The 25,039-nt window shown below is 30.3% G+C and overlaps 1 protein-coding gene across 1 annotated transcript; it reads left to right on the forward strand.

Annotated features, from left to right (window-relative positions):
* The first annotated feature begins 13,125 nt into the window (after positions 1–13,125).
* On the forward strand, positions 13,126–24,481 carry LOC136982715 (A disintegrin and metalloproteinase with thrombospondin motifs 19-like). The gene is made up of 12 exons (XM_067279286.1): positions 13,126–13,213; positions 14,087–14,337; positions 15,006–15,165; positions 15,227–15,423; positions 15,500–15,583; positions 15,666–15,766; positions 16,228–16,271; positions 17,997–18,099; positions 22,431–22,559; positions 22,636–22,789; positions 22,926–23,018; positions 24,422–24,481. The coding sequence occupies exons 1-12, from the start codon at positions 13,126–13,128 to the stop codon at positions 24,479–24,481; spliced, it is 1,464 nt and encodes a 487-aa protein (XP_067135387.1).
* The last annotated feature ends 558 nt before the right edge of the window (positions 24,482–25,039 follow it).

The following is a 25,039-nucleotide window of genomic DNA, read 5'->3' on the forward strand; positions in this document are numbered from 1 at the left end:
TATTTTCATTTTAATACGAAACACAATTATATTTTTCATCATTATTTATGTTACGAATATATTGTTAATTTGCTGTATTGTTAAAAGTACAAAGCTACTCTTAAACAAAATACTGTATTTACTAAGTCATTATTTGGGTTATTTGCGTAGTAATTATACACCAAAGTTTCGATAAATTAAAATACGCATAAACTGACATTCTCAATTTTATTAAATGTCATCACCATCCGCCTGTAATAACAGACTTATTATGGAATTGTCGCCTGATTATAAAATCATCTTTTATTGACTCAATTTTATACGCGAATAAATGATGATTCTTAATCAGGCGATAATTCCATTACTAGTATAATAAGTCTGCTATTACAGGCGGATGATGATTGCTAATGAAAGTGAGATTTTTGAACCTGAGAACTGAAACTGAGCTAAAACTCAGAACATGAACAAATACCTAAACGTAAGTAATTTTATTTTTTGTATTAGAGCATTAATACCCACGTCACCATAATAAATTTATTTTGGTATCATTCATAAAATGCCCTACCAGTCTACAGAATAACGTTTGAGTTTTCTAATACATATACAATTGTCCAGCTAAAACTGCATAATGTCTTTCCAAAAGTGTTACTAAAACATATATGTAGTAGACGTTTTACTATTTATTACATAATTTTTTTTCTTATGAGTAATATGTGTAAGTAATGTCAGAACATAAAATATTTAATTAAAGCATCATCTGCATGCAATACCATAATATTACTTTCATGGTAAACATAACAAATTGCAATAATTAATTTATTTAGAAAAATAACAGACAAAAATGTTTATTAAGAAAACAATTTATTTTAATAAACTATTACTAAGTGAGGACTCCTCCCAAATAAAAGCTTGGTTCTTCGATTTACAGACGTAAGTGTGGAGCTAATACGATCAATAAGAAAAAAAACTGATTACATTTTTTTCTGAAAGAAAACTAATAAAGGTACAAGTGCAACGGCTTGTTGCAGCTATGTTGTACACTGAACACCATCTGGTAAAGAAGCTGAAAGAGCTAAGATTTAATTCTTGCATGGCGGCTTCACTAGGATGACGGTTAAGCTCATTGATTCGCACTCATCTATGAATATACAGTAGTGAACCGAAAATCGGAATCAATTGGGGACTGGGGTTGTTCAGATTAGGGATTTGTTCCGATTACGGTTTATGTACGAAAAAATATATTAATCTATCCGATGTTGAAATTTTTCTCCGTTGCGTGTCGCTTCGTGTTGAATTTTCGTCGATTTTAAGCCTAACGAAAATTTTTATAATAATAATCGAGGCTATCGTATCGTTAAAAATTATTTCTGCATTTTGTACAAACAAAATAAATATATTGAAGAATATAAAAACATGAAAATTATACTTTAGAAGTAAATTTAGTATCAAAAACGTTTGATTCAGCACGACACAGTCCGACTGAAAATCGTGCCGATTACCGGCGATTCTGATTACCGGGGTGCCGATTTACGAGTCTCTACTGTATATGTTATTGGACTACATTTTCTTTAACAACCTCTCTAAGTCACAAACATGCATCCTGCGATTTAACTGTCTTTCTTCACATAAAGAAAAAAGTTAGAGTACAGGATTTCCAATATTGGGGAATTTATTGCTGGTTGAAAGGGAGAATGTGATGAACTAGAGAAGGAATGAAGGAAACATTTGTGGAATAATTAGGATAGGATAGGATAAAAATCCCGTATTAAAAAAGTGCATATTTTGGAAAAATGTAGATAAGTAAAATATTAATAAAAAATTGCCAGGACAAAACTCTTTAAAAATTTACAAAATTTCAGAAAATTCTTAAATAGACAATTAAAAAAAAACTCCGCCCTGGAACTATTATTTTCTTTATGTGCATGTGAAAGGACAAGTGAAAAGACACATTGTTTTGTAATGTCTATTGAAGAATTTTCTTAAATTTTTAAAATATTAATAATTTCCTAAAATTTTATAAGTTTTATTAAAATTGTTGCGCGCATATTAATTTGGCTGAACGTTACAATATCTTTAAGCATTATGAGTTAATAAATAAGGTGAGATGAAATCAGGGGAGGATGTCCCGGTTTCGTGGTAGTTAAGTATATCCTCGTAAATATCGCGTTTATAAAAAAATTATTAGAATCGGTTTGGTATATTTGGTTACTGCAACGAGACACGTGAACGATCTGCCAAGGAAAATGCATTTCGGGAAGTCTTTTACGTAAAGCTGGTATAACTAACGTGAAGAAAAATCTATTTTGTATATAAAATCCTGACGTGAATTCTGGATTAGATTTTCCGTATCATCTTAATTTTAATAAAAAAATTAAATATATTTACGAAATTTATAAAAGTAAACTGTAATTACAAATTTAAATTATTTTCGTAATTATATTTCAATTTGATATATTTATAGACACGAGAAAGTTAATTTTTAGATGACGTAATTAAATCATCAGTTTATTATTTTGATAGTTTTTTGTAATTTTGATAATTTTTAAATAGTTATTTTTCCATTTCTAAAAAAAATGGATGTGTAAACAGCGAGTTTTATTTTACTTTATAATATTTAACAAAATATAATTTTAGGCAAAAACAGCACGGTCCCTTAGTATTCATTATATTATTTTGTTCAAATATTTTATATATCCATAACTAAATTGTTAGAAATTTTATTGCATTTAAATGAATGTAATCAAATTATTGATCTGTTGAGCTAATTAATCCTTGAAAACCTAGATAATTCAATACAAAATATAGTCCTTTTTAGTCTCTATGGCAGAAAAGAATACTTCTAAATAAAAAGATCTTAATTCCAATAACAATGAAAAGATATTCATTAAACTCCAATTACAGTTGTAATTTCTGTTATAAATAAAACTCATCGAAATGTTTTTTACACAATTAAAGTAGACAATTATTCCGAGAAATTTTTTATTATTGAACATAAAATAACTTATAAAAAAAATTTACGTACAACTGGCCACACTCCACATATCTATAATTTGATTTTTATTTGATAAGGCAGAGACTTGAAAGATCCGTCGCCCGTGCTAGACCGTGAGATCAGCTGAATTCCTTATTCGTTATATCAGCTGACTCAGCTGATCTAGCTTATTCAGAGCCGCCACAATTTGCTGGCCTAAGCCCGATTGGCTTAGTGTAATAAATACGCTCGTCCCCAAGGTCAGGGCTTTGATGCACGTATTAGCTCTAGAATTATTATGGTTATTCAAATAGGAAAAAACAGTCTAAGGAACCGTAACTGATTTAATGAGCCATTCACGGTTTCACCTCATTTTGGTATGTACTGTACTTAGACATGCGTGGCTTAATCTTTGAGACTAGCATATTAAAGTTGATAAGGTAATTAAATCAGTCGATTTGTTCTATTTAACGCATGAGAAGCTGTTAACGTTACTATTGATGTGTTTACAGTGTTGTGTTTAGTAGGCCTATACACGTAAAATTTTATTTATTTATATTTTTAATACGCAATATCATTTTGGTATTTAACAACGATTAAAAGATATACAGTATAGTGTGACGGCTGGCCAGATGGCCGAGCGGTCAAGGTGGCAGCCTACTGCTCTGGGGGACCCGGGATCGAATCCGAACGGGTCGAATAATCCCCAGGAATTTTCTGGGGGGGGGGTTCCGTTCGGATATATCGGGCCCCGTCCCTCACCACCCGGTCGCCCCATTGTGGGCATGGCCGAACCCATAATGGACCTTCTAAAAGAGGTTCTCTTAGTGCCCACAAGGCGGAAAGAGTTTTTTTTTAAAAAAAAAGGTATAATGTGATGTTTATAGATTTTTAAATTAAATTTTTCTTTCTTAGCTGTTGTCTATATAACGTAGGAAAGTATTGGAATCGTATCAAATTTGACCCTTCGAGTTTTTTGCAAATCTATGCTTTGATCCCAAAATGTCATAAAAACTCCAACAACGAGTTGCGTAACTTTCTCGGCTGTTATGAAATTTTATTTTAAAAAAGTAACTTTTATATTTTTAACTACAATATAATAAATAAAATTGTATGTGTTCCTAGCTATTATTTAAATTAATTTAAATAATAGCTAGCGGCGCCCCTAGTGGCCGTTTTGGCATATTCTGTTGAAAGAAAATGCCCATTTTTTCAGCTTTATATAGTAGCGAATGGCAAAACGTTTAATTTTGAGGGTAGTGATTAGTTTCACAAAAAAATTGTAAATACTAATAACGTATAACATCACTAGCTGACCCGGCAAACGTTGTTTTGCCATATAAATTATTTCTAGGCAATTTCTAGCTGACCCGGCCACGCGTTGTTGTGGCTCAAAATGTATCTATTATAAATGTATAACACTTCCCCTGTGGGAGGAATTTCAAAAAATCCCTTCTTAGTGTACATTCTCTTGGCGTACCCTATTAAAACGCAATCAAAAACGCATCTAAAATAGTATAATAAAAGCCGAGTTCTTCACAGTAAGCTTTAATCCCGTCACTTTTCCCGCTGGGGAATATCGAAAAATCCCTTTTTAGTGTATATTCTGTTGACGTAACCTATTAAAACGCAATTAAAAACGCAAAAAACCGCATGTAAAATAGTATAATAGAAGCCGAGTTCTTCACGGTAAGCCTTAATCCCGTCCATCTCCCCCCACTGGGGGGAATTTCGACATGTATATTATATAAAAACACGTGCGTATTCGAATGCAACGTTGTGTCAAAATTTCAAAGGAATCGGTAGGAACAAACGAACGTTATATTTTTTATTTATATAGATAGATAGAAAATGATCTGCTTCAGTCCATTCTCACAGAAAAGCATAATGCCTGACAGAAAAGCAAACTTAGGTCGTCGGAAGTTAGCGCCATCTGTTGGACATAAAAGCCTTAATCCATATATAAATATATTTTTGAAAGGGGGGAAATGGTGTAGGGGTATGAAAAATAGATAGTAGCCGATTCTCAGACCTACTGAATATGCATATAAAATTTGGTAAAAATCGGTAAAACCGTTTTGGAGGAGTACGGTAACAAAAATTGTGACACGAGAATTTTATATATAAGACTTAGTTCGACCTCATTCGAGATATGACACATGCCCCTTCTATCCCCCCACCCACTCGACCTTTCACCACCAAATTTTAATAGCATCAATGACTCTTATACACAAGCTGCAGTGCCAAATTTCGTTTCTTATTCTTCACTCCATCCTGAGATAGTAAACGAAATATACGCAACACACGAACATACACATCCAAGGAATTTTTTTTATTTGTTCGGGTTCAGAAAATCTTAAAACTTGGAGATTTGCAAAAAACTCGAAGGGTCTAAGTTTGGTTTTATTAACGTAAAAAAAAATAAAATAAAATAAGGTAATGAAAAGAACAGTGACTGTGATAAAATAAAGTATGTATCTGAAATGCAGGCTTTGTTAAGATTTATTTCTTTATTCAATTATTATTATAAACATGTTTTTATTTTGTTGTCCATAGAAAATTACGATAAAAATAAAAAAAAAATGAAGACGATGCAGATGTTTCTGATCAAAGATCAACAAAAATGTTCAGAAGATGACGATACTTCGGAAAAAGAAAATGCCCTTGTTATATTAAAATTAAAAAATATTATTTAGCTTTACAGGGTAGTAGATCAATAGAAAAGAATGCCGATTTTTATAATAAAAAACAATTTTAAAAATCTTGTATTTTGTCTATTATTTATCTCTTATTTTGTCGCCCGGATGACCAGCATCCAGTTGACTGTGTCGCAACATATTACATTAAATTTTAAGTGTTTAAAAAATATAATTAAGAGTAAAATAATACTTTTGAACTTCCTTGGAAGCTCTTTTTGGGTGATAGAAACGAATGAATGAAGAAAATCAAGAACGTTTCCTGTATGTGAGTATTTGAATTAGAACTCAAACTAAAAACTCGGAGTTATGGATTTATATTCTGGAAAAATGGCATAATTTCAAATAAAAATTTTTTATCCAATTTACTTAATGATACATGTTTTCAAGAATATGAAATAATAGAAACAATAAGACTTTATGTAAATGATAATCAATCAACCACATAAAGTCTTCAACAATAACAGTTTTGCTTAGCTAATTACGTAGTTCATAAATGAGCTATATAGCCACGTAAGCAATTAGCAATGTCGTTTTCTAACGTACTTTAATAAATATGGAATGTTTTCTATTCATAGAAACTAATATAAATTCAGATTATTAAATTTAAAATGAAGAAATTTTTTGAATTTTGTACGAATGTCTGAAGTGGCCTACAGAATTTACAACATAAAGTGTATTAAATACATTTCAAATATTCCAAAAATTTAGAAGTACGAAGACAATTTATTAGAACAGAACAATTATATAGTAGAACAAGAACAATTTATTATTGAATTGACGATAGATAAATTTGATTTACTTTTCCTATTACTGGAGTTGATATTTATGGAATTAGCTGTATATCTTTAGCAAAAAATATTTTTCTATTATTATTAATATTTTGCTCTACAATTAAGCCAAAGTTCAAAATGATAAACAAAATACAACAAGTTATAAATGGACAAGTATATAAAATCAACATAACCGAGTAACTAATATTAATAGCTTCGTTTGCAAATATGTTTAAAAATTAAATGTAAATGTAAAAATTTTTTTTTAAATATTTATTTTTCATATGTCTACATATATTTCATAGGCCATATGTTTCTTTAATTAAAATTTCTAATATTTTTTTAAACATTTATTATTTTCCACATATTTATTTTAAAATGCTTTTATCAATTAATTACATGAAATAACTTTGAACTTAAATTCTGTTATAAGTTTCAGTTATAATATTTATAACTTATTATTTCATGAATTAAGGTAATGTTAATCCACATATTTATTTGATTAAACAGTATCGACCTAGGCATATTGATACAAAACATCACTGTACGTCAAATCAAAACTAACATATTACAAGTCAAGCAACTGGCATCCCATCAACCAGGTAGCTACTACTGTTCCCCGTTCAGGATGTAGCTTTCTTCTCTTCTTAGTGTGCTTGGTACTCCCGCAGCCACTTCAGTGGTTGATGCACGCTGCTTATTCTTTTCTCTTCTCTGTTCTTCTGCTAGTCTTTGTTTCATCTTAACCACTTTGGGCACTTTCTTTTGACTTGTCTGAACCATTTAGTTAGATGAGAGATTTACCCTATTTCTTCTTGCTTCTTTTCACCTGTTAAAGCAGTCATAAATTTGTTAATTATTTTATTACGTTTCTTATTTTAATTTTGTTTTACTTTTGTTTACTATTATTTTTACTTTCCTATCCCTATTATTTGCTGTAAATGGACGCCTTCTCCCTGTCGTGTAAGCGGATTAGCTGAAGGCTTCTACTTTGTTTCTGGACGTGGGGGGGTCTACGCGATGAAAGTGCATCGTCTTATCTTCCTTCTATGCAAGCACAGATTGGCAAGTGGACTTCCTCGATAGCTGTTGTCTTGTCTTTCCTTTTTTCGGATAGTAACTATGTTGAGGATTTGCCCACTTAGGGGGCAAATCCTCTCGGATGATCTACTACGGCGGTTCTGCTCTAGGGTTGCTGTCAGCAGTCGGCAACTGGTTTCTCCATCTTTCCTCCCATGGCCTGATACACCTGTGACCGTTAGCAGACCGCTCCACTACTGCTATCCACTACTGCTAATGTTTCGTCTTTTTGCAATTTACCCTACCCTTTCCTCTTCTGGACTAGTGCTGCAAAAGCTCTGTAGCGCTGTAGCTACAGAGAGCTTTTGCTACCTTGTCTGTAATATTCAGTTTTACTGTGTAATTATTATGTTCATTAAATTGCACAAATGGAAAACTCCTGTGCGAAATGCAACCATATTAGTAGCATGGGAGAGTAAGTAGACATAGTAATAATTAGCTTAGTAAGGATAGTTTAGCACCAAGACAAACTTGTCCGCTATCATACGTTTCTTCAGTCCACGTAATATCTGGCAGCTGGCTCCGGTGTTTTTCTCCCGCTTTTTACTCCCCCTTATATAAGTTAGTTTTTTCATTTTCATACTAGCGAAAGTAGTGCACCTCCCACTGTACTGGAAGTTGTTTCTTTTTCAGACTTCACCAACGGGCTGGTTGTGTGGAGTTTACAAGTTTCTCTGCATGTCAAAATACCCAAATGGAGGCCAGTTTTAAATTTTTGTCGCCGCGCCGAGTGTTAAGCGTAGCCGACGTTTAAAGCATGAGCCGCATATGTCACGAAAGACGCCATGAACGACGAAGTTCGTAGCTCTTTGTATAAAGTCCAAAATTTTCCTTTTAATCAATGGTCTACTAATATTGGATGTATCAAAATAGGTCCTTTTTCTTTTTAGATTTTTACCGCGTATCTCCAAAGCACAGATCGCTGCTACCTCTACAACATCCATCTTGGAAATGAACGGCGAAGTTTTGTATCAATATTCCTAGACCAGGATCTCAAACTCGAGAACCAGTCAAATAGATGTACAGTACATCAGGCACGGACCATATTCATTATTTTTCGGTAAACTAAAACATATTGTAAAATAAAAAAGGCTGTAACAAAGATCCTTTTGTTGTCAGGCCCTTACGACTTACGTAACAGTTAGAAGTTTGAATTTTTTTTTTTTTACTTTTTTGGGATCAGGGGGGTTAAAACGTCGAGATTTGCAAAAATTCCGGAAGTTCAAGTTTGATACGATCCCTTGTTACATATAGATAACAGATCCGAACGTAGAAGTAAACTTACTTTTAAAAAATTTTATTTATTAGATATAGTATACGTAAAAATGAAGTGATTGACAAGTATAAATTTGAGTGAAAAACCCTTTAATGAATGTTACATACAAGAAAGTTTTACTTAATCGATTATATTTATATTAAAAATTTAATAAATATATCATAAATATAGAAGGAAAAATATAAATAATTTTAAAAAATGTTAATTATCCAGAAATAATAGCTGTACTGAGGGGGTAAAAGAAATCCGAAACGTGTTTATGACTGAATATACAACAGCTCTGTGAGATAAAAATGATGATTTGCAAAACAAGCATTAATTAGCAGGCATTATTTAAAAATAATTTAAGTGAATGAACATATACAACGCGGTTGCAGTATTGTACGTAAATCTAATTTTTCTGAAAATAATATAAAAAGTTGATATAAAATACAATAAGTTCACACAAAAATGAAATCTCAATTATTTATATTATTCACGTTCTTTCAGGTAAGCTCAAAATTTTCTGATTACAGTATCTTGTTCTATGTATATTTTAATACTTATATTCTAATCAGAATCATAATTAAATTCGAGTAACATTAATTTAAAAATCATTATTTGATAAACTTGTTTTCTCTAAACTTAAACTTTCTTTTGATAACTTTTAGTGTGTTTTAATTAAATCAGTGTAATTAATCATTTAAAAGGTTTTCGAAATCAGAAATTTTTTACTGATAGAAACGGAAAATAAAGTTTCAAGTAAGTTGCAATTATAATTGATATGTTATTATTTTAAACGAACGATATTGCTTAATTTCAACTGAACTTTGTAATGTGGTTAATTGATTATAAAGATATATAATTTGTACTAAAGGTTGTAGAGATAAGCTGTCAAGCTGTTAAATTTAATAACTAGAAATAAATTAATTAATTTAGGGCTATTCTGAATATATAGACTAATTAAAATCCGACAATGTCGTTTGTTACTAAAAGTCGAATGTGTTTTTTATCTTACTTGCAATAATTTGTAAGGTAGCCTATACATACATATACTTTTTTATAACTCTGTACTAAGATGCTCACAGGGCAGTAAGAAGGCTTCTTTTAGCAAGCTTATTATGGGCCTGGCCACCCCATTATAGGCGGCTGGATGGTGAGGACGGGATTCAACATATCCGGACGGACCACCCTCCCGAAAACTTCCTGGAGATTTTTCGTTCCCATTCGGATATACAAGTACTGTATGATATCGGCGATAAAAGATTAAGTCGTTTGAGTGACGTACAGGATCTTGAGCATAGGCTTATATTCGTCTCTACTCTACGTGGAGAGCACTCGTCACTCCGTGCAGACTTGATATACCGCAGATTAGAATAGACAAACGGTCAACTATAATCTATATTAATTTATATGCCTTTGTGTCCTTATTATACAATTTCTTATATAAATGTCTACTGGGACATCTTATTAGTAGGACTTATTATACTGGTGTCCGGGTTCTGCGAATTGAGAAAACTTATTCAGAAAAAACAATCTTTATTGTTCACCTGTACTGTACATCTGGTGAAACAGGTGAACAGTAAAGATTGTTTTTTCTGAATAAGTTTCCTCAATTCGCAGAACCCGGACACCAGTATAATAAGTCCTGCTAATAAGATGTCCCAGTAGACATTTATATAACAAATTGTATAATCTATATTCTTCCCATATTTCTATAGTAAAAAATATTTCCTAATTAGCCAATCAGCAGTCGCTGTAGTTTGCGAGTTTCGAAACTAGTAAAATACGCCATAAACATTTAATGAATCTGGTACTGTCATACATATGAATTTGGGCATGCTTCATTTTGCTTTTCTGGTCTAGTATTTTTGTTTATATTTTAAAAATTCTCGTATATTTGTCAGGTAAATGTTTTCGTAAATAAAAAGAGATCAATCACAACAGATTTGGAAATTTTTACAGAAAATATTACATTTATTTTACTGCATTATTTATTCATTTATTTTTTGGTTATTCATTAGTATTCTTTGGAACGTATGATTACTGCTCCTATTACAACAAACCTCATTAAAAACCGACAAATTTCTGTGGTGCCTGCTTTCATCTGAGTAAAAATAATTGACACTAGCCTCTGAACTAAACTTTTTCAGAAGTGACAGACAAAAGCACTGATATGAAATTGTTAAAAATTTAAGAACAAGCGTTAATCTGTTTGGTTTTCTGTTGTGTGAGTTTTATATTTTGAGTTATTGTATTATCAACTCAAAACCATTGATAATGTAAGAGACGATAAGGAAACAGAAAATTTATTTTTTATTAAATAACTGATCTGTTTGAATGAGATAAGAGTAATCATTGTAGCTATTTGTCTTTAAATAACAGTTAATTAAAATAATATATATCTACAGCAATGATATATTTCTGAACAGAACTTTAAATTTATGCAAGCTACCGAAATCAACATTAAGTTTTTTCTCACAGCAAGAATGATCGACCTTTACACTGGCTACCCCTTGGTACATATTAAACCTCATTCGAATACCTGTGGGTTTTCTTGGTTTAGTACTGTACATTATTGACAGCGAGAAACAATATAATACCATCAGTAAATTGAAAACTGGTCTCGTTGAAGTGTGGGAAAATATTCCACAAAGAATGCCAACGTCGTGTGTCTTCAATATCCAATCGTATTTTTCAGTTAGTCTTCAAAAAACGATACAAAAATCAGTTACTAATTTTAACTTAAACTTTTCATATATCAAGGTAACCTATTAATGTTGAACACTGTATTTTTGATAATAGTATCTCCACCTCCACGTTCTTGCAATAATTGTTAACATTATGCTATAAAATGTATTTAAAAAACTTTATGAAAGGTACATGAAAATAATAGTTTTTAGGTGACCATTATATGCTATACAGTCAAACCTGTTTTTATGCGCTCTTTTTATGTGCGATTTTTATTTGTGCGATTTTTTTAATGCGAATTTTTAATTTGTGCGGTATAGTTGGCGACTAGTCTCGTGCGATTCGTCATGTCTTACGTTGACTTATTATAGCTAAATAAACTTATTATAGCATAAATGCACTTATTATAGTAATATTATTGCATGAATATGCGAAAAATGAAATAATTTACTTTTTAAGTCAACAAAACACCACCTGGACAAAAATATGTAAAACAGACGATAGACCAGACGATGCAGTCAAGTGCTGACATCTGTTGTCAATAAATTCTATTTCGTACGGTTTTGAGTTATTTTCTATGTGAGACTTTTTTTATGCGGTCCCTGTTGACCGCATAAAAAAATTATTTTTTTAAATTGTGTTGCGAAAACTATTATTTACAGCCATTCGTGAAGTTTCGTGAGATTTTTTTAATGCGTTTTTTTTAATGCGGTCCCTATCCCCCGCATAAAAACAGGTTTGACTGTATTGTTATTAGACAGATTGTAAATACCAATTGATCGGTGTTAAATATTATTAATCGAAATTATTTGTTCCTAATATAAATTAATAATTAATATTGAAATTGTGATAAAAGAAACCGGATATGTCTGATGAGGATGTTCTGATACCACTTGTGATTATAGGTTCACCAGATACAGTGACGTAAGGAGACTACGAGTAAGCGGTCTCGTATGGGAACTTGGTGTAAGAGAACAGAGAAGGAATTTGAGTGAACGATCCGAAAGTGGTTCACTCAAACTTGCGTGTATTATAATAAAAGAATTTATTAAAACTAAAGGTACAACAGAATGCATAAACAAATAACTAATAAATCAAAAACTAATGGGCGTTTTCTATACGCAGAGAGAGTGTGTGTGAGAGAGAAATTTCACAATTAATTCGTATGACAGAAGCTACCTTAAAATGCTGATTAGACTCAGTCTTCTTCTTTGAATCGTTTTCTTGAGTTGAAATATAATCCTTGTGTTTCTTGTAATCCATATAGACCGTGTAAATTTTAATGCCAGTTCACTTCGCTTGGATGGTAAATTCAAACATAAACTCCATGGAAATTTTCGATTCGCAGGCGGCAGACCTTTGCAAACCTGGGAGGAGAACTTTGAAAGAACTTTTGAGAGGATATTTCTTCCTCGTGTGAACATCTTTTTAAAACTTCCAGTTGATCATTGGAAATGTCGAATCTTGACCAAATTTGGCAATGTTCTGGGTGGTTCCTATCGTCCAATTCGACATTTTTAACACTTCCTTGGATGAATCATAATCAAAAAAAGATGTATCATAGCTGAAGGGAAGTTAGAAGTTGACAAAATAGGAGCCATTCATAGACACAATAAAAAGATACCGAGATACGTTCCTAACAAAGTTCCTTATTTCCTCCAAGATTCTTTGGTGTAAACCATGTCTAAGCATTCCGATTCACGGAATTCTGTGAAAGAATTATCGAATAATTCCAAATTATCAGCTACTTTTCAGACGGTGCCAGATTGTAATTTCTAAAATGAAAAGTTTCTAATAATATTATTGTTATTTGTATTACTTGAAAAGATTTTCAAAAATTAGTGGTTGAATGTCTTTTTATACAAAACTCATTATTAACGGAATTTTTAAAAAAATTAATTTATGTTTAACTAAACAGGGTATTGCTATTTGTAATACAGTCAAACCTGTTTTTATGCGGGGGATAGGGACCGCATTAAAAAAAACGCATTAAAAAAAATCTCACGAAACTTCACGAATGGCTGTAAATAATAGTTTTCGCAACACAATTAAAAAAATAATTTTTTTATGCGGTCAACAGGGACCGCATAAAAAAAGTCTCACATAGAAAATAACTCAAAACCGTACGAAATAGAATTTATTGACAACAGATGTCAGCACTTGACTGCATCGTCTGGTCTATCGTCTGTTTTACATATTTTTGTCCAGGTGGTGTTTTGTTGACTTAAAAAGTAAATTATTTCATTTTTCGCATATTCATGCAATAATATTACTATAATAAGTGCATTTATGCTATAATAAGTTTATTTAGCTATAATAAGTCAACGTAAGACATGACGAATCGCACGAGACTAGTCGCCAACTATACCGCACAAATTAAAAATTCGCATTAAAAAAATCGCACAAATAAAAATCGCACATAAAAAGAGCGCATAAAAACAGGTTTGACTGTACTTTTATATAGCCCATAAAGAACGTCAAATTTTAATTTTAGGAGCACTCAGAATTATTATCAACAAACTTTCTAAATTCAAAAAAGTTTTAAGTCAATAAATCTCTGTTAGATATATGCATTTTATATTAAAATACAGAAATTATATTTTCATAATAACATTTAATTAATACGTATTACATATTGTAGCTGAAATTGTTTATCCACTCCTTTATCACAAGCCTATAAATGATGCTGAAAATGAAAAATTGGTTATCATTAAGACTCTAAACACTACATTTTACGTGGAATTATTACCGAACCACGAATTCATATCTGACGATATTCAAGAGTTGAATCGTCGTAACCATACTGAAAATCCGTGCTTATTTCAAGGAAGAATCTTATCTCATAAAGGAGGAATAGCAGCCATCTCTACTTGTCAAGGTAAAGGAACTCTGGTAAGAATTGATAGAATGATTGTTAAATGAGTGTTTTTAAGAAAATTTGTTAAATTATAATGAAACAATTGTCCTATTTAGATCATTTATTTTATAAGTAAATAATTCTAGCGAATTTAGAAACTTTTCCTGCTATTGAAAATTTCTATTTTATAAAAATATATTTTCCATATATTCGAGTTTATAAACTGTTTCTGGATATCTTAACATTTATTATATTTATATGATTTAAGTCAATGGTTCTCAAAGTATGATGGATGGACCATTAGTGGTAAGCGAGCAAGTGGTCCAAATCATTTGCAGACTAACTTAGTCATTTTTCAAATATGCAGATTTATGCTATTCAGCCAAAGGAAAGAATTCCGTTTCATGCATCTCATATTTTTACATTAGGTCGCCGGTAGAAAAAATATTGTGACACATTTCTATAATGATAATTATAGGTTAAGAAGTAGAAGGGGGCATTGCATAGATGGTCAGTAGTTCATCTGAACCTAGGTTTATATGGTCCATAAATTCCATAATTTTGAGAATCACTGCTTTAAGTCATTTCTAAATATTGCCGCTTAATGATTTATAATGTATGTCGATTTAAATGCTATATGTGACATTGCATTATAATTTAGTGCCTATTCTTAATAAATATAATACAATTTGACAAATTATAGCATGGAATCTTAATGACGCCAGAAGATAATTACTTCATTACACCACATTTTTCGACCAAACTGAATTTCGAATCTCCATCGAATACAAAGAATATTTTTCCTCATACTTTATCGAAGACTTCACAAAATATCACGAAATTTTGTGGGACTCTTCACTCAGGTAACATTTTATAATTATTTAACTAAATTTTTCCAACACAAATTTTTTGAATATATTATAGAACTTCAGTTTTTTGAACCGAAAAATGAGAGTACAAGAAATGAAATATCAAATGAAGATATTCAATACACTTCTAAAAGATTAAAGAAAAATATACCTACAATTGAAGCTGCAGTTTTTATAGACAAAGCATTGGAAAACCGATACAAAAACTTGTCATTAAATTCGTCCGATGTCGTTATGAGTATTTTAAATCAAGTATTATATAATTCCTATATAATATTTTGAAATATTTTAATATAATGTATAAATTAAAAAGATAACTTATTTACAGGTTGAATTGATTATGAAATACAAAAGTTTAAACGTACGGATTAATTTTGCAGTCGTCAAATATGCTACAATACTAAATAAACAGGTTGTGTTAATAAAAAATGTATATTACTAGTAAATCAGAACATTGTGAGAGGTAAATAACGTGTTTTAAAATTTTTCAAAAGATGCGTGTTATGAGTGGAAGATATCTGACGAAATTTTGTAAGAAGCAAAAGATATGGAAGAAGAAAGAAATGAAATGGGATATTACTGTTCTCATAACAGGGTAAGTAAATACTTGTAAAAATTTGCTATACTAATTTGCAATGTTTGCAACAGATTATTGTAAAATTACAAACAAAAATATAAATCATTAAAAAAATACGTGGAATAAACTAAAACATTTCCTGTGTATTTTTTTCCGTTTTCACCGATTGTAACCCAATCTGTGATGACTCTATTAGTCCCATTTAGTAGCCCCCTCGAAGTCTAACATTTCGGCTCAATGATTTTTGTAGAATACGTACTTTTCGAAATATTTTAGTGAATTGATAAAATTGATTGCCCTCCATCAACTCACCTAGTGAGTCTATTGACTCACTAGGTGAGTTGAAAAAAACATGGCGGAAGTCTGACATAATACTGTTCATAAAGTTTTTAAAATAAAATTTACATTGTTAAGAAATTATTTATAATTCTACCATACAATTAATATATTCGTATTTATTTATATTTATTCAATTTTAGAGCAATTATGTATACAAATAGGAAAAATAAAGAACCTATTGTAGGTAAGCGAAGATACTATACAAATATTTATTAAAACTATTTAGATTTTTATCGAATAAAAACTTAATATCTTTTGAATCGTGTAATTTTTATGTATAATTTGATATCATTTTGCAAATAATTGAATCAATCAAACATCAAACAAGATATCGAGATCTAATTATCTATTAACTGTATATAAATAGATCAATATGACATCAGAAATATAATTTAAACTGTCTTTTGTATTTATGAAATTTAAATAATAACGTCGAAAATTTACACATAAAACAAATAATTTTAAAGTAAAAAACGTGTAAGAGTTTTAATCAAATCATATAAGTCTAATAAATCTTAAGTTTTGATAATATTCAAATTGTACATAGAAATTGTCATTAAAAACTACGAGGGCTGATATGCTAAATAAGACATCCACTTAAATAAATTTGTATGGGAAAAACTAAAATAATGTGACTAGCTTTAAATGATAGTGAAAATAATTTTATAAATCGCACATATTTCTTTTTAAACATAATCAAATCACATTTAGAAGTATATTTTCGAAGTTTAGTCTAGTTTTTAAAAACCTTCTGGTTTATCCTTGATCCATTTTCAGCTTGAACTTCGGCATCCCATGCAAAGGGTTAATTTTGGAAACAATCAAAAGTTAATTGGTGCCAGATCTGAGCTGTAGAAGAGTGAGGAATAATTTGTAACTCTGAAGTTACAAATTTTTCTTCACACTCCTACTTTTTTTACTTATTGCCTTACACAAGAGCGATTTTACTATTAGGCAAACCTAGGCGATCGCCTAGGGGTGAGAAGATACGGTCTTACTCATAAACAAAGAAAAGATAGATCGTTAAATCTTTTCGAATTTTTATTCTCGTAAATGTTGTTTACTTTAATATTAAATAATTATTTCAATAGAGTAATACATATATTTATTATTTTAATTTACGTGGATTACATATTTATCTAATGAATTACAAACAATAGCAAGACGAATGCTGAAAATAATTTATTAGATGTCCTGTCATACATATACAAAATAATTTAGAAAACAGTGTTCCAAATGTGTTTATTGCTCTAAGAATTTTTGACATTGTCAGTATCGGCAGCATGTTTTAAATTATAAAGGGCGCTTTTGAGCCATTGCGTGGATAGTACGCGACAAAAGAAACATGTTTATATAAGAGGTATGTACATTTTCTTTCCTTAAACCTAGGAATGAATTAAGGGAAAGCCAGAAGTAAGGTAAAAATGGATTTTGTTGTAAACTGAACATGTATGATTAAATTAATGATGACATTATTCATCTCTTCCTAAATTATTTTTATAAAAAATGAAGATATAATTTATCAACTAACTCTTTTATAATAACAAACAGAAAAATTGCTCAAAATTTTTCAGATATAGTTTTTTAATTCACGAAATGTTTCACTACATTATTGTATTTTGCGTTATTGTTACAAAAGTAATATGTTTTTACATTTTTCTTATGAAAAACTTTCTTATAACTGTACGGTTCATTTTAGGTATGCAACATAAGAATTCTGACTATTCTTCTACTTAGGACATCAATCTAATCTGTAATTTATAGTATTATTGATGCGATTTTATGCATTTTTAACATTAACTGTAATTTTTAAGCTAGCTTAAAATATATTAGAAACGTTAAATTTTTTGTTCTCGTTAATATTTCTAACATATGTAATTAAGATACTCTAATTAATATGTTTCAATAGGAATAGCTAATGCTCATTCAATGTGTAAAAGTCATAGCTGTGTTATCGGTGAAGGCTACACATTTAACTCGGGCTTAACATTAGCACATGAAATTGGTCACAGGTAAGTCATAAATAATTAATATAAAATTTTAAAATTTAATTCATTGTAAGTTTTCAATACTTTGAAAATTCTCTCTGTCAATCATTGTTGAAAAACATTGTTGAAAAACATTGTTGAAAAACATTTTCATTGTTGAAAAACATTTTTGTAGGAAAAATACTGGAAACACTTACACATTTTATTTTAACAAACATTTTTTATTTTCCCTCTACAAATATGCCGAACATTGTATTTATAGTAAGGCGTTTTATCTACTAGTTTTTGTGATAGTTAGAAGTCACAATAAGGTTAGGATAAAATTAAATAACTGTTCAACTTCGGTTTAATATGAGGAAAATGTTTTCAAACAAGATTAACATCTTTTGATAGAAATTAAAGTTACTCTAAGAAAAATTTCAAGGAATGTCGGAGAAATTTCTGAAAAGACTGCAGACAAGAAGCCTTGCCATATCTTACTGTAGTCCTATGAGTAGATATCCTTCCACAGTCCTATGAAAGTATGAGAGATGATCCATGATCGAGAGGACCGATCATTAATTAAACCTATTAAGATACAATCGATAAGCAATAGACAAATGGATTTGAAGCCGATACGGATCTTAAACTGTAAGATAGATTTTGAAACGTCAGCTGTTTATATGCAAGATTGCAAGCAAAACTGGATTCCCATCGTTTCACGGAAGTCCAAATATGACAACAGTATGAACTTTCTTGTATGCTATTTCAATTGAATTGCTCTGATAAGAATTGGGACGCTCCTACGAAGTGAAGTCTGAAGTCTTACTGAAGTGTCAATCTAAAGTTTGACGCCATCAGGAATCTCCCAGACTAAAGAAATTCTATTTGGAGACTTAAAATGAAAAATGATGCTGATTCCTGCATAATGAGGTGATATACTGATTCATGCTTTATTCAAGATAAAAGTTTAATGCTACTTATTATGTATTTTTTCTTGGGCATTATCTCCGACCGTCAAACCAACGCAAGTGTCAACATCTTTTCTTCACACACCCATTATCCTGAACAATGCTCATCGCCATGTGTCTTGTGAAAGGCCTTCTGAAGCGGCAGAACTGGTAAATATTAGAACATCCTTCATACTATAAAAGAGCTTGTTGTCTCGAAAATTGTTGAAACTAAAATCTCAAATACTATACTAGCGATAACCGAGACTTATCACACTGTTACTGGTAACATAAAAATGGCACTTATATCATCAGAATGCAACTTTAATATATGTCCTCCATAATCTCAGATACGAGTTCTTATGACTACGACCTCTTTCTAAAATTGAAAAACTTTTTTAGAGGAGACGATTTCAGTCTGTAGGTGAAATTTTAAAAAGCGTAGACCTCTCTATCACTAATATCAATAAAAACAATTCTGCTAATGAGATCCAGTGTCTACCAGATATTTCGGAACCCATTATACAGACAAGAAAAGTCTTGGTTGAAGATTTACTGTTTATTCAATAGTACTAAAGTTTTGAATAAAAATTAAACCTAGTAAATAAATAGTTTTTAAAATTCATATGCATTGCCACTAGTTTTTTTCAGAATTTTCGTATATAGCCATCATTTCCAAACTTACGACTAATCTTCAATCTATGGAATTTAACCTTTATTCTTTTTTACTGGAGCGGAATAAGAATTAACTGCTATGATTTCTTTATTTTATATAAGTTTTCATATAAATTGCAAGAAGTATATGAAACTTTATACCAAATAGCCGAATATTAAAAAAATATAGGTATATATTGTTTTTCAATTTAGACAATAAATGCTGAAATTTTTCGTTTCATTTATTCCAATTTAGATTTGGTCAATGTCGATTAATTAGTAATACTGTAGTATGGCTGGACAGCCGTGACGGTAAAGGTGTCACCGCTCTGATGGACCTAGGATTGAATTTGGGCAAGTAACCAAAAAAACTTTTCGGTCTGTAGGATCGGTATATGTCAGGCCCTGTATCTCACCGCTCATTCGCCCCAATCGTATACCTGGCCGAATTCACGATGCGTATGGAGAAAAGGCCTTCTTAGTACCTAGAACGTAGACAGAGCCAAAATTGAATAAAAATAAATACTATACTTATACTTCACCTATTTCTTTCAATAGTAAATCGTTATTGTTGAAAAATTTTAAATGTTAAACATTTTAATGATGATAAATTTTTTCTAAATTTTTAAGTTCATTAATTTAAAAAGTTGTATAGAAGAAAAACATGTTTTTCTACACTTAATCCAGATTAATGTAATCTTTGTATTTAATTATATGCATATCTGAGTGGAATGATTTATGAATTTAACTATGACTGAATTAAAAAGTAACTAAACATGACATCATTAGGTTAAGGTTTAGCATTTGCGATAACAATCTAAATTTTTATTATTTTCTATAATTCGATACACGCGAATTGTCGAGCATATTTAAGCATTCGAAAATATAAAATTATTGGAGAGTATTATCGAACTAGCGAGACTTTCATGGAGGTTTCTTCTCTTTCAAACACTCATTCTGCCGTATATCTTTGTATCATTATGTGCAGCCTCTAATACAAATAAACACTAATTTAACTAAGACATAGCTGTATCTTTGTTATACATTAACCATCAACTAGAGATAAAACTGTCAGCAACTAGAAAACAGACAGAATATCTCACTTTGCTGTTCTAAACGAAATTCCCGAAAACATTCATCCAGAGATTATTGTTGTCCTAAACCTATCAGTTTATTGATACAAAACTGATTCGCAATGACTGTTTAAGCTAAACACTAGATAGCAGGCCTACTATGTACTTTACTTTGTGATTCAAGCAAACCAAATGTTAGCACTTATTTACATTTAACATTGCTTTTAGTCTATTTAATTATTACTAATTGTATTCGATTTCGAAAATTATAATTGTAAGTAATAACAATAATTTTCATATAATAGACATATCATATATTATAAATTAGGCTATTGATGTATCAATTTATATTCTTTTAGATGTCAAAATGCATTTCTTCAATTGTCAACTGAAAGGGGACCAGCAACTTGCTGGTTCCCTTTCAGTCGACTTTTATTATAAATATATATATATACATAAAAAAATTAAACTTTTGGCCGACATTTATAGTATACTTTATATAAAATTTTTAATTAATTCATTTATGATTTTACATTATTATCGTTTATTCGCAATTTTCACTACCTAATGAAATTCAAAATACAAGTTAAAATTTAATGTTACAGTTTTTAACTTTCATTTTTTTCGTTCTTATACTTTGTTTTTTCCCCACATTAAAAAATCTGTATATTTTCTTTAGCATTTGCAAATATTAATAAACCATCCATAATCACATCTCGCAACAGACTCTGTTTCCTTGCTTTTGTCTGAAAAATGCATATGAACGATACGTGTTGGAAAAAGTAGATAATAGTGCTGTTACAAGATGTTGTTATATTATTATTAGATTCCATAACAGCAATTACAGTGAGAAAGCCCCAGAAGAAAAACTCAAGAGTTGAGAGATCTGACGATCTCGGTGACATATGATTTTTCCATTCCACGACATCACACGATTTGGAAACATCTCTTAAAGCAGTGCCATTGTCTTGCAGATATTGGCGATGCTTTAAGGTTTATGTTCCATTGAATTTTCTAATGACAGCTGTATAATTTGATGAACTAGTATAAGTCTCTTTAATCCGAAATAATTTTTAACGGTAGACTATCCCCACTGTTTTTCTACAGATGCATTTCGATTTTCTACAGATGCATTGCGAATTGTAGAATAAAATGGATATGACAAACAGGTTAAAAATTATTTCGGATTAAAGAGACTTATACTAGTTCATTTATGTTCGATCTTTAAAGTCACGGCAACAATTTACAATGCAAAAGAAGAATATAATTAAATAACACCCATTTTCCGTTACTTCAAATAGGTTTACTGCTTTTGGGATACCCTGTATTTACAGCGCAATAATTACATAATACAAACTTGAATCAATTCACTCGAAACTTTGATTCGGTAACATAACACGTTGATCCAGTAATGTCTTCAATTGCCTGTTAGCAAATACGGTTCTAGAATAATTCTGCGTCAGGTAGTTGTGTAATGACGCATTAAAATGAATTTAATTAAGAGAAGATAAGCAAAATATTGTCATATCCAAATTAGACTGCACATAAAAATTTCAGGAATTACTGGTTTCAAGTCCACTAAAGCAGTAGGTTGACACTTCAACCACTTCGGTAATCCGCCTGTCAAATTATTTTAATATTAATGAAATGGAAAAGGTTTGTTAATTGAAATATTGATTAAATTATATTTGAATTGAAGTTTATCAATGGAACATGATGGTGATGGAAATTCTTGCGATTCGTCAAAATATATCATGGCGGAAAATATTGGAAAAGGGCAAACAACTTGGTCCCGTTGCAGTGGTTTGTATCTGAAAAGATTCCTAAGGTGTGTTTTATTCAAAACATATTTTTGAATATTCACATTATATAATAGTATTAATTTTAATTAACAATTAATTCAGATCATCACAATCTAATTGTTTATATAAAAACATTTCCATGGTAAAGTACAATTTGATGTTTGATAATAAATTACCAGGAGAAAAATATCCACCTGATGCTCAATGTAAATTCACTGCAGGAAAGCAATTCAAAGCGTATTACGACAAACCTGAAGTGAGTAATCATTTACTAATTGATATAAAACTTATAGTTAATCTAATAAATAAAAGAAAAAGAAGTTAAATTTTCTGGATAAATAAGCTAACTTATATACAAAACATTATCAATAATATTTTATACGAATTTTTAGAACATTTGTGAATCTTTATGGTGTTTGAATTCAAAGGGATGGAAATATCCAGTTCATCCTGCTTTAGATGGAAGTTGGTGTGGTATTTATAAGGTAAGTTAAAAGGTTATAAGCTACTTATTAGTATAAAATTTTAACAAATATTATTAGAAAAGCAAAAGCAATGTCTATAAATAATTCAATGTATATTATAAAATTCTTCTAACTGTTCTTTCATATAAACGAGAATATAATAATGCCCGTATGAATGGGTGATGGGTGACACGTTTTTAAACTGCGTGTGTGGCGCCATATGTTATGATTTTTATTAAAACAAACTTTTTATATTTTTAATTATTATAAAATGGCAAAAAACTTAATTTTGAGGGTAGGGATGGGTTTGATAAAAATTGTAAATGCTAAACGCGAGTAAAATCGTTATTGAGTTCGACCCTAATCGAGATATGACACACAATCTACATTTATTTCTCCACCCTTACCACTAAAATTTAATGGCATCAATCCCTCTAATAAACAAACCTCCCTGCAAAATTTCTGAAATGCACAGGAGTTATTAAGCTTCAAAGAGGGTGAACAAAATCGTGCCACCCATCCACCTACAAATACACACATTAACATCCATACATGCAGAAAAAACCCAACTTTTTTCATTTCTGACGTTTCAAGGTTCCCTGATCCCAAAAATGTAAAAATCTTGGAGGATCATTTTTGACCGATCGCCATACTTTTCCTCTGTTATATAAAACAGAACAGGTAAAATAATACCTAAAACTAAAATTACTGTAATAATGAGATAGCTCAATAGTGGGTCTGTAGATCATCGAAATCGCAATTTCTCGTAATTAGTACTCTCTTAAGTCGATGTCAGTTAATCGATTTTTCGGACAATTTATTTTCAGATAATCGACATTATACTGTATTGTTGATCTCTTATTGTGCCTATTTCATAAATCAAACTATACAGGTACAGGTACTGTACCTGTACATTATGTATACCAAAAAACACAGTAAGTTCAGTACTGACATTGCAGATATCCACGAGGGTCCTTATAAATCGTATTCCCTGCGGAAAAAAAGGAGCTATTGTATTTTGAGAATAGGAATTTGGACACGCGGTGCGCTGAAGACTCTGGGTAAAATATTGTTCGTCTGAATAATAAGTGTTATATGCACATGAATTATCGTAAATATTAATTTTGTACAATAACGTGTTTATTAATGTTTCTGCAGGTTTTTCAATCAATCTTAACACAATGTAATTATGTAGTGCATCATCATCAAACTGATTAAATAATATGCCCGAACAAATCGGAAACAGAGCAGCGTACTCTAGTACAAAATTTATAGCAACGTCTGAAAAGTTCACATCCCATATAACTCATTGAATTTTGCGAAAATACAAATGTCACATACCCCTCACTACTCGTATGTGCCAGGTTAGCAACTTTCTATTTTATATTATTCATAAATTCATTCTTAATATTTTTATTTTCTAGGTATGTTATGAAGGTAACTGTATTCCGAAAAAGAAGTTAAAACTTCGATCGAAACTTTAAAAATATTGCATGTTATATGCTAATAAATTTTGGTACTTAAAATTTGTTTTGTTTTAAATTAAATATAATTTTACCATTATAAACTAATTGCAACTAAACCAAAATTGTTATAAGACTTTAACAGAGGTTTTAAAGCAGAGAAATTATTCAGGTTTTGAAACTGGCAATTTTTATTCATAAATGTAATCAGAATTTTCGATAAAATTATATTTATTCTTCAATAATTTCTGTAATTGTATTTAAGAAAGTTTTTTATAATAAACTAATTTGCAACTTTCTAAAATTTGTTGAAGTGTCAAATCGTCTAACAAATTGGACAACAACAAACTGTTTTCGCAACCTCAAATATTTGATGCTTCACATATATAATGCTTGCTTATGAAAATTTTTTGATTATTTTTTCCCTTTCTTTTCTCAGTTAGGATATTATATGACATCTATATTTTAGAAAATCTCATTATGTTTTTATATTTAAGCCTGTATTATATTGAAAATAATCTGACAAATCCGCGTAAGTTATACCGTAATATATCAGAAATTAGGTGTACTATTTCAAAT

Source organism: Centruroides vittatus, unplaced genomic scaffold (assembly GCF_030686945.1).
Source record: "Centruroides vittatus isolate TY-2023 unplaced genomic scaffold, ASM3068694v2 contig_862, whole genome shotgun sequence".
Lineage (NCBI taxonomy): Eukaryota > Metazoa > Arthropoda > Arachnida > Scorpiones > Buthidae > Centruroides > Centruroides vittatus.